A 25,334-nucleotide genomic window follows, 5' to 3' on the forward strand; every position below is an offset into this window, starting at 1 on the left:
GAAAAAAGAGAAGATATGTCTCCTATGCAGGTGGGAGGCCAAATTAAGGAAGGCCCAAATGTGAAAGGAAACTCAGGAGTTTAAAATGTTTCATTATCATTGTGCAATATAATTCTAAAGTGCATTATAACACACCGAACCTATCTAAGCATTATCTAAACATTAGGACAAAAATATTTATGAGTTTCCAACTTGCGTTGGATGTTCCTCATATACTATGACATACAACGAATCTTGATGCAATTAACTGCACTGCTTTCCCTTTACTCACTTTCCCTCAATGATTTACACATCTGCTGGTGATTCCTCATCTTTTCCAAGGACCTCAATGTGGTCTGCATATGTTTGGCTGTGTTTCCTTGTCCATTTAGCCCCAGTTCCCTCTGAATTAGTAATGTGCTTTATGCCACCATGCAGATGTCCACCAGCAGGCAGTTCTCTCAAATCATATTTGGATCGACTCTTTTCAAAGCTAATTGGTGATGAATTAGCAATGACGCACCATTGCTCAGACTCTCTTCCCATCAGATGTTAAATGTGGCTTGTGTTCCTGTCTTTCTAATGCTCTGTCAAAAATTTGGTGGTCTGACGCTTCACTACAAAAGCGGACTTTTCATGCAGCGACATTCAGTGGAAGTAACAGAGCAGAGCTTTCAGGCACATGTCATTCATTTTATCTGTAGTTGCCGGCCCTGGAACCTTCCCAACAGGCTGGGGAATAAATTATATCAGTTCTTGGAAGAGGCTGTAATTTAAACAAACAGCAATATGCTAATGGTTGGAATTTCACACCCAGCAAACCTGTGTAGTGTATAAATCTGGTTGATTAATAGTGGTTGGTAATTTTCTGCCCAACCAATGTGTGTTTTGCATCATTTTCTGTGAGTTATGTGTAAGAATATTAACAGTACAGAAAGACAGATAGATAGATAGATAGATAGACAGACAGACAGACAGACAGACAGACAGACAGACAGACAGACAGACAGACAGACAGACAGATAGACAGATAGATAGATAGATAGATAGATAGATAGATAGATAGATAGATAGATAGATAGATAGATAGATAGATAGATAGATAGATAGATAGATAGATAGATAGATAGATAGATAGTGTGGTTCATTTGAATATGTGTGAACACTGCCATCCAAACCCTGGTGCGCACCAAACAAGCGGACCAAGACCGCTGAAAAGATGGGTCTCAGTCCGCTTCCAAACGAACTCTGGTGCGGTTCGAATGAAATATGGATACAACACGGACCAAAGACATGTAAACAAACCAAAAACAGGAAGTGGTGACCAATCAGGTTAAAGCATCCCTATGCCTTTAGGTTCGGTAATAAAAATGTCAATCTGAATGCTAACTTGACCAGGACTAAATGTTTTTTTGTTTTTGTTTTGTTGGTCCGGACCAAATTAATCAAGCGAACCAAACTACAAATGTGAACTCACCCGTAGGTGATAGAAATATGAAGTTAATATAATGAAGTGAATCAATTACAGAATCAAGCAATATCATAACACAGACTTCTCTATTTGATGCGTTGTTAGTAAAAGGAGACTGGTGCAGTAGGGTTTGTGCTAGGAGCTGTACTCATTCAAAGCACGAGGCTTTGATCTTGGCTCATCACGGACCATTCCACCAGCACCCATATGGACTCACTTTTCTCAGGTCTGTTTTGGATCTCTCTCTCTCTCTCCCTTATTTATAGCCCCAAGAGTGGTTGTAAAACAAGACCCTCTCAAATGTTGCTCTCATTCACCAATGCTTGCAGTGATAGTTTTGCCCTGCCATCAAAATCATTTACTGCAGTTTTTAGGGACAGGAACGTCACCATAAACCCAAAAATGTTACATTAATTTACTTTCATCACAATTAAAATATTTAAAAAATGGTCTGTATGTTCCTAATTTTGATGGTACTAGTTTTGGTATGATGAGGTTCAGTGACTAAATAAATCAACTGAAAGTTAATTGTAAAAAATAAATCGCATTCAACGGATCTGTTTCATGAGCCCCTAAACCATGTCCCCATTGTGTGTTCAATGGTTATTATGCCTCCTAATGCATTAATGGTTTGCAGTACATTGAGAAGGCATATGCTTGGAAATAGACTTCCTAATTATTCATAATGTACGAGCAAGAGCAAAGGCCATCGTCGTACATGAAATAACCCAATTTAGTTGTCTGTCTTTAGAGCCGGGTCTTTATGTTTGAGCAATGTTCTGTGACCATTCACTCCTCTATTTATTTTTGTTTCCTCTCGTTGTGAGGGACAAAGAGCAGGCGTCCATCTGGCCTCCTGGGGTTCTCCGGGAGGGGAGTGTTTTCTGTGCAAACAGCCCCAAATACAGGTACAGTTATCTTTGCCTGACTCCCTGCTCCAAGCCGCCAAGCTTTGAGCTCACTGTGGGAGCCATGAAGGGCTGACCTCTAATAAATATTCTGTTTTAACTTTGTAGTGAGTGTAATTTCTGCTTGTTATTTCCACTGATAGAAAAGAAACATTACCACGAAAGCTGTGGGAGATCCAGAGGGTGCCATGTTCACTTCAAAGGACTTTAAACAACTTTTTGGTATTTAATTGAAAATATTACACGTACAATAAAACACTGACTGCTTCCACTAAGTCTATCTGATGGTTTATTGGTTTTTGTAAATGTTTTAAAGCATTTCTGACCTAAAGCCACCAATCAAATACATGCAGCATGACAAATGTAGTCCGAATGACTATTGAGTTGATTCTTTTTTCTGAAGCCACCTGTAAAAAACTGAAAACTATATAGAAAGTCAGTGTATTCGCTCCTTTTGCAAGAATGGTTCTGAATTCACTTAATATTGATATTATCTTATCATTTAACAATGAAATTGTATATCTTTTTCAAAATATTTCCTTAACCCTTTGGCGCTAAGAAAATGAAATTTCCAATTTAAACTTGTGTTAATCTTAAATGCTTTAAAGCACAGACTTAAGTTTGATCTCTTTTCAAAGAAGACACATGGGAGAATATTGTTGAAGTGAAAAAGTTTTTAAAAAGTGAACTTTAAAAAAGTTACATAATTTTAGTTTTATTGTTATGAAAAACACAAAAATACTATTTTCAGCTTTTATATGAAATATATATTTTCAATAACATGTTTTACTTTAAAACTGGAAAAAAAGGAAAAAAAAGAAAGATAAACAACTAACAAGTTGTGTTCCAATTTTGAGCTTGATATCTTAACAAATGAGCTTCCAGTAAGATTTTGTTTGGGCGCAGTACCAAAAGTTTCCACTAGTTGAAAATAATCTCCCTCCCAAAGGACCATTTAACCTTTTCTAATCATGTCAATTATTATTAATTTTTTTTGTTAACATAGCAAGTGACAAAACCTTTACCAAAAAATTACAGAAGAGTACAGGAGGGTGGAAATTGTTAAAGGTGCCCTAAAATGAGTTGAAACAATATGTTAAATTGTTCTCTGATATCTACATAGAGGGTATGTGGCTTATTTAAGGGCAAAAATTGTCTAGATACAGTTTTACAGGTCCATTTATAACCCTATAAATTGTCCCCAGGATGTAATGCTCTGTTTTTGCCTTATTTGGAAGTCATGAATATTAATGTGGAGCTCTGCTCTGATTAGCTTATTTCAGCAGCTCACAGCAGTTCAGTGAAGCGGATCATGAGTCCTGACCATCCTGACAGAACACAGACCGACTGAATGACACTTTAAGCAAAACATCTCAAATGGAGATTGATAAAATGCAACTTACTTGTTTATTGGTGTTTTCAGATCATCCGTGTGCCAGAAAGAGCTCGTGTTCGCACGGTTGTCAGATTTCAGTCATTTAAATCCCCCAAACAGAGCTTTTCAGTGAAAAGAACACATCCAGTGTTTTACCTAAACATGTCCAATCTGGCAACCATATGCACGCGAGCTCTCTCTCTCTCCTGCACTCTAAGAAAACACCAGTAAACAAGTAAGCTGCAATTTATCAATCTTCATTTGCAATGTTTTGCTTAAAGTGTCATTCAGTTGTTCTGTGATTAATTACATCCTTATATTTTTACTAAATGAAAAGCCTTGTCAAATGACTATCGTTTTAAATGATATGGTGGAAAAGGTGACGTTTGCTAGAAGGATCGAGTGAACGATATGTAAGCAACGTATCTACGATTGTATTTTGTAATACAAAATAATCACCTTTGTCATTAGACACACTATTTAGTTTTGTATGGTACTTGGAGTTTCCTATTGTTACTGTACTAGCATCTTGCATCATCTATTCTAGACAATGCTGTCTCTCTAAGAAACTTTCAATTTAATCAGAAATTGTTTAAAAAGCTAGTCAATAAGTGGATAAACCCCTACTTACTGCTTGCAGGAATACAGTTTCCCCTTAAGACGCTGAGCCATGCTTGCTTGAAATGGGCCGAATAAAGGAACGATTTTTTGTGGTATCTGATTATAATAAACCTCAACCATGACTGTTAAGTCCTCACATCCCCTGCAAAGCCTAAACATGACATATGTGTCACGAGAGTTACCGTTTTTGCTATCCTCGAGTTTCGCTGCAGTCCTGATGATTCGGCTCCGTGACGTCAGTTCCGCCTGACAATGAACATGTTTGGACAGATGCAAATGTTGGGTGGCGTGCATATAAATGATCCCCAATGCTTGCGTCACAGTTGGGTTTATGTAGAGAATCACTTTTTTTCCAGTGGTGTTTTTGATTTACAAGATTTATATAAGAAGTAGGAGGCAATGGTGTTTGAGACTCAATGGACAGTACGTGATGTCCATGTACTGAACTCTTATTATTTCATTATGGCAAGGTTAATTACATTTTTAATTCTAGGGCACCTTTAAAGAACGAGAATCATATAAATATCATAACAGAATAGAATTGATTCTTCTCATACCTGCATGTGGGTGGCTGTCAGTGTGTTGCTTTGCAGTTGCTAGGTGGTTCTGGATGGTTAAGGTTTTGCCAAATAAGATTAGATATGGTTCGTTTTATCATCCACGTGTGAAAAACCTTCAGTTTCTTAGAAAAGTAATAGCAATTGTTGCACATTTTTACATAGGCCTTTGACAGACAACCTGAACATCGTTATCGACACCCATTTAAGATGGAAGGGGAAAAGGGCAGGAAACAATGTCTGAGTAAAATGCATGAGGCAGATCTGACAAAGCCGCAGAGGAAATCCACTAAATGGGCTCCCAAAAAACAGAAGGGGAGGGGAAAAGGTTACTGACCTCCATTGCAGCACCTGACTTGGACTTGGTTCAGGTTGTGTCCTGGCTGAGACATTCAAGCGATACTTAATATGAAGGCAATTAGATTATTAGAGCAACAGATGGCAGTTACATAGCAAGATTGCTATTCCATGATAAGCACTGCAAAAACCCTTCAGGGCTTCAATCTTTTCTCAGCTTTGTTACCCAATACATAATATTAAGCACATTTCTAATAAAGATATGTTACCAAGCCAGTTGTTCAATTCATTTTGCATTATCTAGACTTAAAGCTAATGCTTCTTTTCATCCAAAAACAAAATGTTCTTCCTCTTAATTGGTAATTGAGAAAAGGAGGCAGCACATGTGTTCAAGGCAACCTAATCTCCAGCGGAAAATGAGAACACAAATCTACTGTTAACTCCATCATCCACAAATCAAAAATGACTGCTGGTGTCCGCTTGCTGTGACAGCTGTCCACACTTCATGTTTTTGAGCTATTTAAAAACTTTATGAGATCCCAGGGGAAAGGAAAATACAACATGAGATCTTCTTCTCAACTCACATCTTTCTCCTAGACAGAAATGAGATCAAGTGAACATCAAATTGAGACATAAGGCTAAGTCTCCTGCTTCTCACATGTTTCTCCTGAGACAAACAATTATATTCTTTCATGTTTGTCTCCTCTAAAGCTTCATAAGAGATCTCTGTAACATTTCGCACTGTGCTCAGATTATTCTCCTTAACCAGAGATGCTCACACTCTCATGTTTATTTCCTCTAAAGCTTCATAAGAGATCTCAGTAACATCACTCAATGTGCTCAGATTATTCTCCTTAACCAGAGACGCTCACACTCTCATGTTTATCTCCTCTAAAGCTTCATAAGAGATCTCAGTAACATCACTCAATGTGCTCAGATTATTCTTCCTAGCTAGAGAGACTGAATTGCTCATATTTGTCTCCTTTAAAGTTTCAGAAGAGATCTCAACAACATCACATACTGTGCTCGGATTTGTCTCCTTGGCTAGAGAGACTGGATTGCTCATATTTGTCTCCTTTAAAGTTTCAGAATAGATCTCAACAGTATCACATGCTGTGCTCAGACTTTTCTCCTCAGCTAGATACTCTGGAACTCTCACTTTTGTCACCTCTAAAGTTTCATAAAAGATATCAATAACATCACACATTGTGCTCAGAATATTCTCCATAGTTAAAGACTCTGGCACTCTCACATTTGTCAAACTAATGATGTGCCCTATGTACATAAACTGTTCAGCTTTCTTATTGTATCATCAATTACCCTTATTTACACTCTAAAAAATGCTGGGTTAAAAACAACCCAAGTTGGTTTGAAAATGCCCTAACCCAACAATTGAGTTGTTTTAACCCAGTGGTTGGGTTAAATGTTGCTTAAGACAACCCAATTGCTGGGTAAGAACAACTCAACCATTGGGTTAAAACAACCGAATTGTTGGGTTAGTGCATTTTCAACCCAACTTGGGTTGTTTTTAACCCAGCATTTTTTAGAGTGTACTGTGGCCTCTTAAAACTATAGAGGAGATAAATGTGAGAGGTTCAGAGTCTTTAGTTTAGGAGAAAACTCTGAACACAGTGGCCCTCATTTATCAATCTTGCGTAGAAACGGGTGTATATGTTGGCGTAAGATTATGCTTACACTCCTCTCACCGCCTGATTTATGAAACTGTGCGCACCTCTGCAATTCAGGTGTACGCAATACTTGCCCTTGATAAATCCCGCGGCTGAAAACGATCGTCATTAGAATAACACGCCCCATATATTCAAGTCTCTGCCTCCCACACGCCCTCATTTTACGCCATGGACAAACAGAAGACGGCAAAGAAACGAAACTTCTCCGACGTGGAGATCGGGCGCGCTCAATCATCTCTTTAGTCCAGTAGTCAGGGCACTGATTAGGACATAAGTCAACGGGCTGACTCCCTGATCAGTGCTCTGACTACTGAACTATTGAGATGATTGAGATGCGCCCATCGAGACCATCACCAGGGAAGTGGAAAAAACCCGAAATTGTTTTATTTGGGAGTTTAAAGAGTGGGATTAAAGGCGCTCACAAAAACAAAATATGGACCCAAATTACGAGTAGCTACTGTTAGTGTGGAGGTTGAGAAGCGCACTCCAGCAGTTTAAATAGCTGTTTGGATGATAAATTACCATCACAATGCATTATTTTACAGCACGTTTTGAAACAATTAGCATTTAATTTCGTATCACGGCACATGTATTGGGGTGTACAATAGTGATGATGATGTGATGTGGAGTAAGATTCATTCACATTAATAATTACATGACAATTTGTAAGATTCTTCTTCTTATTATGATTATTATTCTTAATGACGCTTGTTATTTAGAAGAAAATGCCGTTTTTATTGATTTTATTATTATTTAAAAGAAGAAGGCCCTTTTTATTATTTTGTCAGTCTGAATTATTTTAGTCCCAGTCCGTGCGCAGCTGCTGGGCCAGACGGGCCTGAAACGTCAGATAAAGCGCACAGGCTCGCGACTGGAGGAATACATATGCCTACAGATCAAACACTTTGGTAAAGTCACACAAATTAAACATTGACGTTCATGTTACACAAAAATAAACAAAAAATGTTGTTGTTGTGGTTTTTAACAGTGGGTCATATAGCATATCTTGTCAGTGCGTTTTGTGGTGTTAGGAATTGTTTTTCTGCGCATTTTCGCACTAACTCAAACGTGCGTACACCACCTCCTGAGCTGGCGTAGGATTTGAGCGTGCCGTACGCCAACGTCCATATTGATAAATCTCATAGTCACCGTGGGTTTGGGTGTACGCAAGGTGTACGCTGGAAATTTGGTGTACGCACTTTTGATAAATGAGGGCCAGTGTGTTGTTGAGATCTCTTCTAAACTTTAGAGGAAACAAATGTGAGAGCTTCAGAGTCTTACTGAGAGGAAAAACATCTGAGCACAGTATGTGATGATGTTGAGATCTCTTATGAATCTTCAGAGAAGATGTGTGAGAGCTCCAGTGTTTCTCGCTAAGGAGAAAATTCTGAGCACAGTATGTGATGTGGTTGAGATCTCTTCTAAATCTTTAAAGGAGACAAATATGAGAATGTTAGAGTTTTTTTGTCTCAGGAGACAAGTGGGAGAAACAGGAGACTTAAGCAAAAGTCTCCAATGTATCCTCATTTATGTTTCGCAGAAACATTTGAATTGTTAATGGTTTTATCCCACTCTGGGTATCTTATATTTCATCCATGCCATTTCAATCAAGCACAATACATGCAAAGAACAAAACAACCTGTTTACATGCATGCAAAATGGGTTGTACAAGATAAACTTTGTAATGTTAAACGAAGAACAAAAAGGTTAAGCAGCAACCATGAAGCACTGGTACACTATAGTATTACATTTGTTATAAAAAAATAATTTATCTAGACTAAACACCATACACTTGTCTGATCATTGTTTGAAATAAGCACTGCATATTAATTTCTGGGCTCTAAAGATCAATTTAAATGAATAACTCTTGATATTCTGAAACACATAATGCTTTTTGAATGATAGTTTTATTTACAATATTAGTACAAATTTTAAAATGTACGTTAATCCTAAAATAAAATTTAAGACATCATTGAAAAACTTCTTAGACTAGTCTTAAAAGGTAGTCAAGAATTATTTCCCCCTCAAGCCTGGGAATAATTATTTAAGTCAGTTATATAAAAAGGTCATTTAATTTCAATTGGAAAAGTAAGATTGATTGCCCTTTGGTTAACTTCTACTTAGCATAGTTGCATTGTAACTTAGGAACTTCTTTGACAAAGTTTATGCAGTTGGCACCAGAAGGCAAAGTTGATACCTAAATGAGACATATAAGAGCTAATAAGCCCTTAGTATCCTGAGCTTAGGGAAAGCTCTGTCAGAGCCATTGCCTTGTGGACAGCACCTCAACATTGAGGCAGAGCAGCACCTCAGGCAGCATGAGTTCAAGGCCTAGCCAAAGGTATACTTTCCTGCTCCTGTTCCCTTCTCTCCTCTCCCATTGTTTCCGGTTGCTTATTGTACGGTCCTGACCATTAAAGGTGAAAAACCACAATATCATAAAAAAGAAAGAAAAAAACCACGCACAATAAGACAATTAAGAGAATGCCCATGTTTCTCGCACCTTTTTTCTCAGATATTTCTCATGTGTCAGTTGTGTCTGCTCTTCTTTCTCCTATGGATTTTAGGAGAAACATCTGAAACACTGCTGATACTACAACAAGAGCTAAAGAAGAATCTCAATTATGTCTTATCACCCTTATTTCTCAGATATTTCTCATGTCTCAGTTGTGTCTACTCTTATTTCTCCTAATGGATTTTAGAAGAAACATAGGAAGACAAAGCTGACACCTAATTTAGACAATAAAGAGATTTTCCAAGCTTCTCTTACCACAATCTCAGTTTAGACTCTCTTAGAAATCTCTCATTTATGTCTATATTTGTTTCTCCTAAGGAATTTTAGGAGAAACATCTGATAAACAGCTGACACTTAATCAAGAAACATAGGAGAATCACAACTATGTCTCTTGAGCATAGAAAAAGCAACCAATGAGCAAACAGTTTTTCCTCTGGGATATTTTACACATTATTTTTGATGGTATTACGTGTGGCTGTAAGAAGGGTGTGGGTGGACCAAAACTGAGATGATAGTTCTGGAGCTCCCATTAACATAAAAACTTTAAAACACAGAATGCATAAGTAATATTGTGAAGCATTATTACAATAATAATTAATACAAAAAAAAAAACTGTTTTCTATATTTGAATATATCATAAAATGAAGTTTATGTCTGTGATGGAAAAAGCTGAATTTTCAGCATTATTACATTCTTCAAATCATTCGAATGTGATGATTTGGTGCTCAAGAAACTTTTTATTATCATTATCAATGTTGAAAATACACTGTATTGACAAAAGTATTGGGACACCCCTCCGAATCATTGAATGAAGGTGTCTAAACACTTCTATGGCCACAGGTGTATAAAATCAAGCACTTAGGCATACAGGCGCTTCTTCTTCTTCTAGTCACCAACTTTCTGGAGTCAATAGCTACGGACCTCCAAACTGTGTATGGCCTTTAGATTAGCTCATGTGTGTAGAGAGCCTCATGGAATGGGTTTCTATGGCCGAGCAGCTGCATCCATCCTTACATTAGCAAGTACAATGCAAAGCGTCGGATGCAGTAGTGTAAAGCACCCTGCCACTGGACTCTAGAGGACTGGAGACGTGTTCTCTGGAGTGACGTATAAGTGCTTTATATATATGCAGTAAACATTTTACTATGTATATACAATTCAAACATTTTACTTTAAAAACATTTAAAAAAAACCCATTTTACTCAAATGTATAAAAATAATAAATAGTTGCTCACTTTCAACAAATTAAATCTCTTCAGCTAAACTCCACATAATTATTTCCAGGACACTGTAATTATAACACACTTTATTATCAGTTACATTTATTATATCTGGTCACAGAGCTGGTTAGAAGCATTATTGAAGTAGAACGGTGTGTGGTATGGCACTTTCCTTTTCACAGACCAGAATTCCCCTAAAAGACAAATAACTCAGATTCATATAGTGCATAGAATTATTTGATTATCCACTTCATAGCAAGGTGTAACAAAATCAAAAGCAATAAATACTGTACAATGATACATTTGAAGTTAAAAATGACATGCCACAATTTTACATTTAATACAATATCCTTAAACAATGCAGCATTTATGTTATTCCCTCCTTTTACAATAACAATTTTTTTAAATCAGTCAATTTTACAAGTATAATTCAATATACGATTATATACACATATAGTACATATATTCCATTATCAATATTTAAATAAAGTGCCTTTCTTTTTAAAGCTCTGAAAGGTGAACTCTTACTATCAAATGTACCTAGAAAATAGTGTATTGTACGTAAACTTCAATAGACAGTATTGCGAATTAGAAAAAGGTACAACGTTTTCCCTTCTAATGAATTACCCTCATTCATCAGTTTATTTACTGAGAGTATTGTGACATAAAGCCAAAGACAATACTCGGGCAGGTAGACGTTACTTGTGAAAGAACCAACCCCGGCTCAGTGGAAATACTGTACGTGCCTGTGGCGCCATTTCTGCAAAAGTGAAATTCTTTCAAAGTTAAATTCTTTGTTTAAAAGTGAAATGTTCAGTGAGTTGCACTAAACAGATGAACATGACTCTGGCAAGGTCTTATTACGCTATTTGCTTTACTTTCTCACAGCTGGATGAATGATGTCTTCATGTCTGCCATTTATTGCTATCTCAATGAAAATATCTTTACGGTTTTGCTCAGGTCTGACAGGGATCATAAGCGAAGCTAATGTGTGCTTGGCTTAGTCCTCCACTTGGAGATCATTTCCTGTAAAGTTTAGTGTTAGTTGCAACCTATCTTTATTTTTCAAGCAAATGCAAATACCATGATTATCTTTTTCAGAAGATAATCTTTTTCAGTTTAGAAGTTAAGAGTTATAACTAAACTTTACAGGAATGTAGATGTCGAGATGGACCTAGTATGAACCATGGGCAAGCTTCTGGATGAGTGCACTGATAACTGAGTTTTAAAATCAAGAACATTTTGCCTGATCCAATCTACAATGAAAACAGCAATTACATGGTTTTATAATAAAATCCCTTGCTTAGAATGAATGACCTGTAGAAGTCTTTACCTTGCAGTCTCTATCCTGGGATTTAAACTATTGACCTTTTAGTAACAGGTTCAACATCACTCAATGTGCGTCTGCAACAGTAATCCATGCAAATACTGTATTCTTATTCATTTTTCTTGTAAAAAATAAAGTAGATTTGATAGCACTATACTGTGCTTAAAATCACACAGAAAGACATCAAAGTTGGATGTGTTTATTGCTACATGCTACATGTCATCTGTCAGCGGGAATTTAGGAATCAAATTACCAGCATTCCGAGCCAACATTTCACAAAGAGATCATGATAACACTTGTGCTGAAAAGGGCGGCTTAGGTCCTTCAAACTACATCCCATGTAAGCCTCCAGGCTTTGACTTGGACTCAAGGATGAACAGAGACACTGAAAGAGCCATTGTATTTAAAAAGATGTTCGTTTACGCACAAGTGTCACCTCCACCTCACCTTTAGAGGAAGACTTCAATCCATCAACTGAGCTCCGGCAGCCCCCTGCACTGGTGTCAGGCGGCTGTCTCATATTGCATTCAGTACAAAGCTGGGTTGTGTTGAAAGGCAAAAAAGAAAACAGAATGGGATCCAATTATACTTCAGATTTTAAAAAACAAGCCTCCCATTGCTGAGGGACGTCTTCTCAACGGCAAGTTCAAATAAATGGTTTCCTAACGTTTCTCAGATTCCCTCATTTCAGTTCTGTGCGAAAAGATAGGTCGAAGGTCAAATGATCCTGCTTAAATATATGTCCAATGACACAAGGTCTGTGCATATTTGGAGTAACAATATACACGCACTAAAGAGAAGAGCTATTCTCAGAAATGTGTTGAGTTGGTTCGCGAACAGTGTGTGTTTGTGTTTGATTTGTTTGGACTGATCTCGCAGGGACTGAAGCGAGGCCAGGAGTGAGCTTCAGGCCTAAAGACAACAAAATCGGCATTCTGTTGCATTTTTGAATATCTCACAATTCTAGCAGCTTTACTGGAATTCCTTAAATGATGGAGCAGAGTCTTTGAGGACACTGAAGAAAAACAAACATGCATCCAATGAAAATACAGTGAACTTATTCCAGAGAATGCCATTGAAGAACTGTCGCTGAACTTTGTTTGGAGCACGTACGTAACGTCAAAGAAGAAAGAACACAGAAAATTGCATCATGGTCTTCCAATCTGGGCTTTGGTCCAACATGTTAAACCAGTGTTGTTGCAGTGGAGCCGTACGCAATAGTCTGTGACAGTATCTAAGCTTAGGTCTCCAGACAAATCTCTCTACAGTGCCCATTTAATATCAGCTAAATAGCTCGACCAATGAGAGTGAAGATCTGTTAAACTGTCGCCCAATTAAAAAGTAGGAGGCCTTTAAGACTGGCGGGGCGCCAATACTGTACCATTGAATCAAGCGAACGCTGGCTGATTTGAAATCCCTGGATCAGTACTCTCTGGCCTCTTCTAGTTCATTCATGTAGACGTCTTCCTGCGGGTTCTCGACACACTGTAGACCGTTATTGGGAGGCCGGACCGAATGAAAACGGCTCCAGTCTCCTTTACACAGGATCCACGGAAGCACGTCCACTTTGTAATGAAGTTCCGGGGAGAACTCTGTGCTGATAAGGTTGGGGGCTCCGGCCCCTTTGCCTCGAGTGATGAGCTTCATGTGATCGTCGTAGCAGCAGTGCTGTGCAGCCAGAGTGGTGCTGTCGAAAGAGAGCATCGAGCGAACGCAGAACCTCGCAGAGGGCTTGTAGATGTCCAGTCTCTCTTTGGGGCCGCTGGCATCTCGCCAGCGATAGGTCTTTTGCAACTTCCTATCAAAAATGTTGATAGCGTTGTAGACCACCTCAGATGGGTAGACGCAAGGGCAGTTAGGTAATTCGGTCAGGACCAGGTGTAGATATTTCTGGAGGAAGTCATTCTTGCAGTTCAGCCACTTCTCACAGCTGTCAACATCTATGGGAAAATTAGAATAATTTAATAAGGGTGGCAGAAATCCTTTTAATTTCAGTTTTTTTTACCCTCCATAAGACATGATAGATTTCCAGATATTTTTTTCATAATAAATCTTCAAAAAATAAAAGTTTCATAAATATTTAAAATATTTTGAGATATTTTTACTATAAATATATAATAAAAATGTAAAAGAATGGTTTTAATATATATATTGCGGTAAATATATCTTAACTTCCTTAAAACTACAAACGTTTATTCAAGATATTAAGTCTTATATACTCAATTCTCATATACGATGCCAAAAAAATTATGGCTATGTTGAGATTCATGGCCTAACACTCAATGGGGGCTGTCTCTGTTTGCTGCCAAAACCTAAAGATACATAAAAATATGTGCTGCAAGCAGCGGTCATGCTGAAACAAAGTTGTTATTAACATTTATGTTCCATTGTGAAGAGATAAAAAAAACACTTTATTCTGTTATGTTTTTAAACTACTTTCATTATTATTACGGTTAAATGAAAAGAGCTATTACGTTCAATGTTCAATGCCAAAAATGAGAGACCAACAAAAAAACTCCAAAGCAAATAGTGGGGGTTTTTGGAAGAGGACTCTTTACTTTGTGGTCTCAGTAACACTCTCTGTGGAGCATTTGTGAAAAATGTGAACGTCAGATCTTTTACAGTCTAACAGGACTCCCACAGAGTTCCTCCCGCTGCAGTCTCAGTGGAGCAGTTTCTACTATGAAGCTGATTAAACGGGTTTTGAACTAGACATTACTTTAAATGAAAGCTAAGACAAATCAATAATCATTGATTAAACTAATAAAAGGGCACGCTGGGAGCTTAAAAGACAAGTAGGCATTAAAAGATTCAGTAGTGCAGTGTAATGTTGCCTATATCTTAAAAATACCAGTTATATAAACAACAATGGCTAAACACTAACAAAAAATATAAAAAACTGATACTGTAATGAATATGTTAATATTATTTACCACAGTAAATAAATATGGTAATCATTCTGTACCGTGGTACACATAAAACCAGAATACTGAATTGTTGAATTGTACACAACTGTACCCAAACAAAAAGTACCAACCTGTGTCAAAAAGCTCTGTGCTGTTTGCCACTTCATGAGGAGTTGGTTCTGTCACAGGAATTATGTCATCTATAGATGTTAGAGAGAAATAATATATTTAAAATCAACATGAAATTTCAAACAAAGCACACCATATGAGCTTAACAACTTTCATTCCTGCGTAATCATGGTATGGCAGCAAAGTTCCTTGATTATTACGCAGGAATGAAAGTGTAGTTCCTAGCCATATCGGTCTAGAAGATCGCATTTTTTTATTTCCCGTTGGTCTTAGTACATGATGTAACTATCCACATCACAACATATCAATGCTGGTTTTAGTTATTGAGCAGTAGGCTAGCTGGAGCCGTTTACCTGCAGTCTTTGTGCTAAGCTAGGCTAGCGGTGGGTGCGTCAGACAGAGTTATGGCACATACGGAGATGAGAATGGTGTGTATGGACTTATCTAACTTTTGGGGATACAGTGAATAAGCTAAAGTCTTAAAAAGTCAGCTTGGTCCTTTAAATGCGGTTAAATATCAAAATAACTCCAGTATTATAGCTCGACAAGTCAGACCCACATCAAGAAATTGAGCCCACCATTGACAGGGCTCAATCCGAGGGGTGGGATAAACGGTTGTTTTTTAAACTCCTTCTGCACACAATTGAAAAGAGCCAACCAGGCCAGAGCAACCAACCAGAGTAACGAAGGTGAAGCGGAGCTAGTTGGCAGATAAAACTTGCGCCATATCCGTTCGGCAAAACTCCGAACACATCTCCCCTACTTAAGAATGACTTCAGGGCCGTTCTTTGTTCTTTTCTCAGAGAAAAGCTTAACTCTAGGTCTTCCAGAGTCGCGGTCAAAGATGATTCGAAAGACCGCCGTTCAACATTGTTTACAAGTAGCACGCAACTCTGTTGTTATTATGTTAAGCCCGCCCACCGACTCTATACACAATGTGATTGGCCTGACCAGAGTTTGGTTTTTCCAGCTCACAAGTCTATGGAGAGTTGCTAAACGACACTCGCTGCAAATTAGATTTGCTGCCGCTAGGGTGCGTCTAGACTATCATACACTAGAGTTGTGTGGGAGTAATGGAGTTGAGATGGGGTTACATTAAGCGCTATCTGCTGTGATGTGGTGCATTTTGGTCTATGGGTCTGTCTGAAGTGTACATGTTGAATAGACTCGCTCCTCTGTCAAAATCAAGGGGTTGAGGGTCTGTCCATATAAACTTCCCTCATCCACTTGACGAAGTTGAACACATTTCAAAATGGCGGTGGGGATTCCCCTGAGGGAAAGTGGTCAGGGAAGTTTGCAAGTGTATGTCTAAAAGTGGAGTTAATGCAGCTCTAGTGTGCCGCACAAGTCCTAAAAAGTGCACTTTGACTCCCCGTCCCCGTCCCCCTCCCCCACCCGGTGGTTGTCTGCAGTATAGGTCATAAACCCAGCCCTCTATGTAATCAAATGGGACAAGAGCCAAACTAAATAATCCAATTAAACATCCAATTGTTTCTGTCATTTTAGGTTAGGGTTAGTTAGGGTTAGTTCTTATCACACAGACAATTCAAGTGTTCGGTTTTCCAATTAGTTGGTTTCATTCATTATTTTATGCTATAAAAACAAGGTGTAAAGCTGTGACTGAAAGCTGTGCTTGCTTTAGAGTATGGGAGGACCTTGATACCGCAGCTTCACTACTGTGCAGATTCAGGCTCCGAACGACGTAATAGGCAGTGACAGTTACTGGGATATTTTGGCTTCAATTATATAAGTCTTGAAAACTATTCTGAGTTTAAGGACTTTCATGCTGGTTACCCACTATGGCCACACCATTTAAGCTGGTCTGCCTGCAACAATAACCAGTTTAAACTGGTCCAACTCAAGGGTGCTAAGGTTATGCCCTGCAGGTAGATGGCGAATCATCTCTCTTCTTTTGACAGCCATTAAAACTTAGCAATGTATTCCAAAAAGATTTTTTGCAAGCAACCCATACATTGCAAATATATTTTATAATAACATAGTAGATGTTTTTTTTTTCTTCAGGAATGCTAACTTTATCTTATCTTATAGCAGTGGTTTTTCGGCAGCTCTGAATGTTAAAATTAAATTCTATGACATTTATGTAGATTCAGCACTGTAGAGCCACAGTAAGTGTATTCGAGTTTTTATGCAAACTCATTTTGTGTGTGCGCATTTGTGCACGGCAGGTTGTGGACCGCCCTGTATCAAGGGCTTTTAAACTGAAAGCCCTCATTGAGCTGTCATACTGAAGCCAAGTAAACGCCTGCTCCTCTCAAAGAGCAGTTTCATAGTGTATACAGTACACACACAGAAGGCCAGACTGCTCCTTTTCTAACACGAGTCTGGTGCCCCTGGTGTTTGTTCGACTTCTGCATGCCTGACAGAGATGAATGAGAGGCATTAGTGGAGTTTTCCATCACTATCAGCATAATTAGGAGCCGGATGGAATTAAGATCAAGAGTGAGCTGTAAGTACGTTTTAGGGAAGAGCAACGATAAACAGTGCGCTAACTGCTAAATTTATGCAGTGAAGTGCATTGCGTGGGTTGAAAAGGCCTGAGTAGAAGTGACAGGTCTCACCGGGACAACGCTTCAAGTCACATGTCCGTGACTCTGTGGCAGTGCAGGCGTAGCCACATGAACGAATCCTTTTCTGATTTCCGTGTCCACAGGTGACACTGCACGGTGACCAGTCGCTCCATTCTTCCTCCTCATATTCTGTAGATGAAAAAATAAAAGGTTTCTATAAATCGAGGCTAAGGAATTCCTCACACAGCATGTGGGGATGTTATGCAATGCAGGTCAGACCACAAATGAGTTGGAGTAACAGTAAAGGATTTTTTTTTTTTTTACCCTGCATAACAAGCTTGTGGAAATTAAATCTTAAAAATACTTTAGCTCACTCCTCATACTAAGGTTATACCTTTAACTTTACTATTAAAGTTGAACTCTGTGTAAGGTCCAACAAACTGGGATTGACAAAGAAAAAAATCCCAAAACAGCCAAGATGGTAAGTGCATCTCTCTGTTGTTTGCACAAGAAAGCTAATGATGCGCCGCTAAATTAATATTGCATATTTCTCTGTAAAATATAATCTCTCTAATGAACAAAATGTTAGCTTTCCTGGCAGGCCAGGCTTGCTTTTTTTTTTTTGGTAATAAATATGTCAGAGGCAAAGTCAGCCGCTTACAGCTGTGAGAACTGAGCCAATGCAAACACTTCAGCAGGAAGGCAAGGCCTAATAGCTTAGACGCTTTCCAACAATGCTCTCTTTCCACCACCATGCTAAAGAGATTAAAGTTTAGAGCCCTCCATGGCAGAAGTGATGGAGAGAGAGAGAAGATCGAAAGGGAAATAAGTGCACTGTTTCCTCGCTAATGCATTTTGGCTGCGTTGTTGCTGGTTACCAGGTGTTGTTGCTAATTGAGCGTCAACATTCTGATGATGATTTTGTACTGTCAAAAAAAACAAAACAAAGCAAAAAAACGGATGTATACCCACTTGTGGAGTTTAATGTAAATTGTTCGAATAACTTTCTAAGAGAGTTAATATTTAAAAATAAACAAAAGCTTCACTGTTAAACTAATTTAGTCTAGAATAATTCAGCTTAGCTGGAATTGATTGGACATTTTCCCATAAAGAAATTCAAACATCCTTAAACAAGATAGATTTAATCCAAATGAAGATCATTTGCCGTTTTAAAAACAAAACTGAGTAAGATAAGTAGAATTCTATAATGGCCAGAGCAGTCATTCTGACCGTTCGTACTGCACTGAATGCAGTTTTTGTTGTGTCTTATTTAATAATAATAATAATAATAATTTGTTACATTTATATAGTGCTTTTCTAGGCACTCAAAGCGCTTTACATGGAAGGGGGAATCTCCTCAACCACCACCAATGTGCAGCATCCACCTGGATGATGCGACGGCAGCCATATTGCGCCAGAACGCCCACGACACACCAGCTGATTGGTGGAGAGGAGACCGAGTGATGAAGCCAATCAGGAGAGGGGGATGATTAGGAGGCCATGATGGACAGGGGCCAATGGGCAAATTTGGCCAGAATGCCGGGGTTACACCCCTACTCTTTATCGAAGGACATCCTGGGATTTTTAACAACCACAGAGAGTCGGGACCTCAGTTTAACGTCTCATCCGAAAGACGATGCTCTTTGACAGTATATTGTCCCCGTCACTATACTGGGGCGTTAGGACCCACACAGACCACAGGTTGAGCGCCCCCTGCTGGCCTCACTAACACCTCTACCAGCAGCTACCTGGTTTTCCCAGTTGGTCTCCCATCCAGGTACTGACCAGGCTCAGCCCTGCTTAGCTTCAGTGGGAAACCAGTCTTGGGCTACAGGGTGATATGGCTGCTGGTTGCATTTGAGATGTCTATTGAAGTTTTAGAATAAAGCTTTATGTGTCTGTCATCATATTTTATAACAGCATCATAGTGTATAACGTATATGGTCAATTTGACCATTATGGCCAGAGCCATATAGAGAAAAAAATACTGCCTTGATAGTTCTAATGTTAAGCATACACTTTACAAAACTCTATTAGATTTATGAATAATACAAGAAATATTTGGTAACACTTTAGTATGGGGAACACATATTCACTATTAACTATGACTTTTGCCTTAATAAACTCCTAATTTACTGCTAGAATAAGGCATTAATATGTGCTTTATAAGTACTAATAAACAGACAATATCATAGTAATATGCATGCTAATAAGCAACTAGTTGATAGTTAAAGGGATCCCCTGGTGTTGAGACTTGTATGGCTTAATATAACATAAATGATGTCTCTTACTGAATTATGTAGTAGAAAACCCATGAAAGATCTACGTTATTTAAAAAATCGATTTTATATTTGGACCATGGGCGGCGACATTTTGTTTGCATTCTAGGTTGATGACGTAGAATGGTTGAACTCCTCAATCGGCTGGTGTTAACCGTAGCTATTTTTACCACAACGCAACTCGAAAATTGTTTCAGAGTTAAACAAAACCAATGAATTGCTTTGTAATTGTACTTAAAACACACTCAAACATACATGTGCACACAAACTCACCTACACAAGTCACAAACAGATCGGCGGCCGGGCACACACACCTGACAGACTGCGTTGTCTCAATCGAGATGTTGGGCTGCTCAGTCTCCACGACAGGGGCTGAATCCGAAATCGACCCCCTATACCCTGAAATAGGGCATTATTTGAAGGGACGGCCATTTGTAGTGTTGTCCGACGTCATAGTGGACATGTTCGAGTTTAGTCATTCAGTCTCACGTTGCACCGCAGTGTACAGCCGATTTACAACAGCTGTCCGACTTCACGCACCCAAACATACGTGCACACAAACTCTCTCGCTCACACAGACTTACACACACCCCAACAGATCGGCGCGAACACACACACACACACACACACCCCAACAGATCGGCGCGAACACACACGCACTGCGTGCGTGCATACATAACCCTCAATCACTATTCCCTGTGTTGATATCATAGATAGACTGTTGATATGCAGTAGATTAACTGTAATGCCTAATGTATCCAGCAGAGGGAAATATCTAGGTAGGATGATGGGATAAGTTAACGTGAGGAAGAGAGGCAGGATGTTTTGGTGATGATGCATGGGATTGTTTGTGCATTAAAGTTTTAGCACAAGCTCAGTGAATTAACCTCAATCTTTAAACTTTCACTTTTAAGACACAAATTACTTTTGCTACTTTTGTTCACTAATACAACTTGAAGGAGTTAATGAAGACGATCGAGTGCGTGAAGTCGGACAGCTGTTGTGTGTAAATCGGCTGTACACTCGTTATTGCGGTGAACGTGAGACTGAATGACTGCACTTGAACATGTCCCTATGGTGTCGGACAACACTACAAATGGCCGTCCCTTCAAATAATGCCCTATTTCAAGGTATAGGGGGTCGATTTCGGATTCAGCCCCTGTCGTGGAGACTGAGCAGCCCAAAATCTCGATTGAGACAGCGCAGTCTGTCAGGTGTGTGTGCCCGCCCGCCGATCTGTTTGTGACTTGTGTAGGTGAGTTTGTTTGCACATGTATGTTTGAGTGTGTTTTAAGTACAATTACAAAGCAATTCATTGGTTTTGTTTAACTCTGAAACAATTTTCGAGTTGCGTTGTGGTAAAAATAGCTACGGGTAACGCCAGCTGATTGAGGAGTTCAACCATTCTACGTCATCAACATAGAACGCAAACAAAATGTCGCCGCCCATGGTCCAAATATAAAATCGATTTTTTAAAATAACGTAGATCTTTCATGGGTTTTCTACTACATAATTCAGTAAGAGACATCATTTATGTTATATTAAGCCATACAAGTCTCAACACCAGGGGATCCCTTTAATAACTGAACCGTAAAATAAAGTGTTGCCAATTTTTTTTTTTTTTTGCTCACCAAGGCATTTATGTGATCAAACATACAGTAAAAACAGTAATATTGTGAAATTTTAGTTAGACAGACAGACAGACAACAGACAGACAGACAGACAGACAGACAGACAGACAGATAGACAGATAGATAGATAGATAGATAGATAGATAGATAGATAGATAGATAGATAGATAGATAGATAGATAGATAGATAGATAGATAGATAGACATTTATTGTCCCTTAACGGGAAATTTGTTTTCACAAACTGCCATACATTATTATTTAAAATAATAGTTTTCTAATTTAAATGTAATTTATTCCTGCAATGCAAAGCTGAATTTTCAGCATCATTACTCCAGTCTTCAGTGTCACATGAACTTTCATAAATCATTTTAATATTCTGATTTGGTGCTCAAAAACATTTCTTATAATGTGTTGCTTAATGTTTTTGTTTAAATAGTTAGAAAAAAAATTTAAATGTAAATTGTTCTTACAGAGTCAGGCTGCAATTTAAGCTTTAAAGCCATTGTCAAGTTCAAAAATGTGTTAAAAAAAAAAAATAATAACTTCCAGTATCTTTAGTGTTCAGAGTTTGGTTTGAGACGGTTATAGCTAGATATACTTGAGATACTCTTTGAGCACATCAATCAAATATTTAAGGTTTACCTGCCTCAAAACTTGACATAAAATCAAAAAACTTAACCAAAAACCTTTCAAAAACCTTTAAAAATATCTTACCATCTCAAACTTTTGAACAGTAGTGTATATTTAGAAGTTATATGACTACAACTAAAAAAGCAGATTGCCTCACTCGCCTAACTCTGTGTCCAGGCCAGGCATAATAAAACGACAAACGATAAAAGCCAACTTTTCCATGTAAATCTGAGTTTCTGTTCTAATAAGCCATGACTGCAACAAGAGTATTAGGCCATTTTTGTTGGTCACTTAGTTTATTCAAGCAGTTGAGATGCAGTCTAAATTGAGATTCGTAGCCCCAGCCGGTGTAAAATCTGCACAAAACTGCATATTAAATATCATATATGTTTTGTTATTGTTATTGGGGCGGCAGTGGCTCAGTGGTTCATGTAGGTTGTCTACAAACCAGAAGGTTGGTGGTTCAATCCCCGGTTCCACCTGACCAAGTGTCGACGTGTCCATGAGCAAGACACCCAACCCCAGCTGCTCCCGACGAGCTGGATGGCGCCTTACATGGCTGACATCGCCGTCGGTGTATGAATGGGTAAATGTGAGGCAAAATGTAAAGTGCTTTGGATAAAAGCGCTATATAAATGCAGTCCATTTATTGTGTTGTTTCCCACAATGACACTAGTTTGCAGGGACAAAGTGACCAGACATCATTCTTTTCCAATAAGAGCTGGTCAATTATAGCAACACAAGAGTTTGAGACCGCACACATTGAATAGATATACAGTACTTAAGCTATCAGAGAATTTTGCTTCAAGCAAAATACCATAGGCACTGCAATAAGTAACTATAGTACAACCGTGGTAAATAATTTTCATAAGGGCAGTGGAGAGGAAAAAACGACCTAAAGCTATAACATTGCCGAACATGGCCTTCCTGTAATTCTGTGGCTCACCATAATTGCAGAATAGCGCTTCATTACTGTACGCCTCTAGCATAGACCACACCATTAATAATGTGGCTCATTTGCCCTTCTCGGTTTCCCATTCAATCTTGTTTGTACACAACACACTCCTGCTCCAAGTACACTCATTAGGTCTATTTTAGACCCACAGGGGCAACAGAGAGAAGCCGGTTCGGTTTCGTACCCACATCCTCAGAGGCTCTACTGCTGACATGACCGCAGCAAGCATACTGCAATTGCTTCTTTTTTGGCTGGGTGTTGGATTTGACCACACACCACCAATGCACTTTCCCTCTAATGATGCTGACAGAACATGGTGCAACACAACCTCAGTGGAGGATCACCCTGAAAGTCAATGACAGATAGAGTTGAAAAATGCTCTTGTAAAATAAAGCTGATGATTATGTATGTAGATTATGGAGGGGCCGCATAAGTTGTAGTTTAACAATTCAAAAAAGAGCGTGAAGATGTTCTGTTACAATGTTCAGTTATCCCTGATGATAATATATTTAAATACCTATATACTGTATACACTATAGACTTAAAAACAACAGTTTTTGGTGTCAATGTTTAAAGAGACACCATTAAAACACACTGTTGCTTAACTTTATCGCTTAAAAAGAGATATTTTAATACACAACCATATAAAAGTTTGGGTTGAAAACATTTTGGAATGTTATATCTTATGATTACCAAAGCTGCATTTATTTGAAATATAGTAATATTGTGAAATTTTATTAAAATTAGTTTATTAAAATAACAGTTTTTTATTTGATAACACTTTAGTTTATGGTCCAATTCTTACTATTAACTAGTTGCTTATTAGCATGCATATTATAGGGTATTGGCTGTTTATTAGTACTTATAAAGCACATATTAATGCCTTATTCTGCATGAACATATTTTATATCTCTTAATCCACCCAATACCAAAAATTAACAACTACCTTAATAACTATTAACAAGCAGTAGTTAGAAGTTTATTGAGGCAAAAGTCATTGTTAATAGCTAGTTAATAATGAGAAATGGACCCTAATCTAAAGTGTGACCTTCTATCTTAATGCTTTTCAAAATGAAATTTATTCCTTTTATGACAAAGCATCATTTTCAGCATTCTTACTCCAGTCTTCAGTATCATATGATCCTTCAGAAATCACAACCCGTTCTCACTCCCAAGGCGTCAAAATCCGAAGCATAGTCAAGTGCCTTCCGCGTCACAATTAAGACGCTAAAGGTGCCCCTGGGCGTCATTTTGCGACGCGCTGGGTGCTCCATTCATTACAATGATAAACCTTTGGCGTCATACACAGACGCATTTAATTATTTGCGTTTATAAAAGCAGACATGATTTTATTAATATTTAAAGGCTACTTTTATATTTTGGAGCAACTAACTCCACTCCTACCCTAAACCTACCCATATCTAAACAATATAAAACACGTAACAGGCAAATAAATGTACAGACACAGGTATTTATTGCAAAAACTGACCAAAGCAGTATAAAAGTATTAACTCATGTTGCATTCCAAGTCTTCTGAAGTCATACGATATCTTCATGTGAAGAACAGAGTCGATCTTGATGTTTTAATCGCTAAAATGATGATCCCGCTGCCCCGTGAACGAACTCATTCATTTCTCATTCAAATAATTCAAAAGACTCCTGAGCATGACGCGATCGGTCACAAGACACACGAAAGCCAATGACATTTTACAATCAATGTTGACGTAATGACGCAATTGGTCACAAGACATACGAGAGCCAATGCAATTTCACTATGAAATCTCACGTAACCGGCGCCAATATTTGAAATTTGATTGTGTTTGTTGATGATCTTCTGCGGATGGAGATGCTGATCGCTTTTGGGGATTTTCTTCATACAAATCAATCGTTTGGCCTCGGAAAACTTGGATTATTTAACTTTTTTGAATAACTTGTGTATGCAGTCGTATATGTCAGGCTATATCCTGTGTTTTATATCATGTTCAGACAAATGGGTAGGTTTAGGGATGGGATGGGGTTGGGTTACATGTTAAGCATGTCTAAATAGCGTAAATAAAATAAATGTAAATAAAATTATGCTTGCTGATTAAATTGAAAAACACACTCCAACATGTCATAATGGCAAAATTATAAACTAATACAATTTCACCATGACGATAACATTACTAATACCCAGCGCGTCTGTGTATGACGCCAAAGGTTTCTCACTGAAATGAATGGAACACCCAGCGCGTCGAAACATGACGCCTTGGGGCACCTTTAGCGTCTTTATTGTGACGCGGAAGGCACTTGACCATGCTTCGGTTTTTGACGCCTT

General features: G+C 38.3%; 1 protein-coding gene and 1 pseudogene across 1 annotated transcript in view; both read right to left on the reverse strand.

Moving 5' to 3' along the window:
* Nucleotides 1-10,647: 10,647 nt before the first annotated feature.
* Nucleotides 10,648-25,334, reverse strand: part of ism2a (isthmin 2a) — a 44,940-nt gene continuing 30,253 nt past the window's right edge. Inside the window, exons 4-6 of the mRNA XM_067455741.1 lie at nt 17,573-17,710; nt 14,996-15,064; nt 10,648-13,898 (exon numbers count right to left, since the gene is read on the reverse strand). Of these exons, the coding sequence (XP_067311842.1) occupies nt 13,381-13,898; nt 14,996-15,064; nt 17,573-17,710 (725 nt within the window). The 3' untranslated portion in view covers nt 10,648-13,380. The remainder of the gene's footprint in view (nt 13,899-14,995; nt 15,065-17,572; nt 17,711-25,334) is intronic.
* LOC137091689 (5S ribosomal RNA) lies at nt 19,257-19,373 on the reverse strand (annotated as a pseudogene).

The sequence above is a fragment of the Pseudorasbora parva genome, chromosome 10, assembly GCF_024679245.1.
Source record: "Pseudorasbora parva isolate DD20220531a chromosome 10, ASM2467924v1, whole genome shotgun sequence".
Taxonomy (NCBI): domain Eukaryota; kingdom Metazoa; phylum Chordata; class Actinopteri; order Cypriniformes; family Gobionidae; genus Pseudorasbora; species Pseudorasbora parva.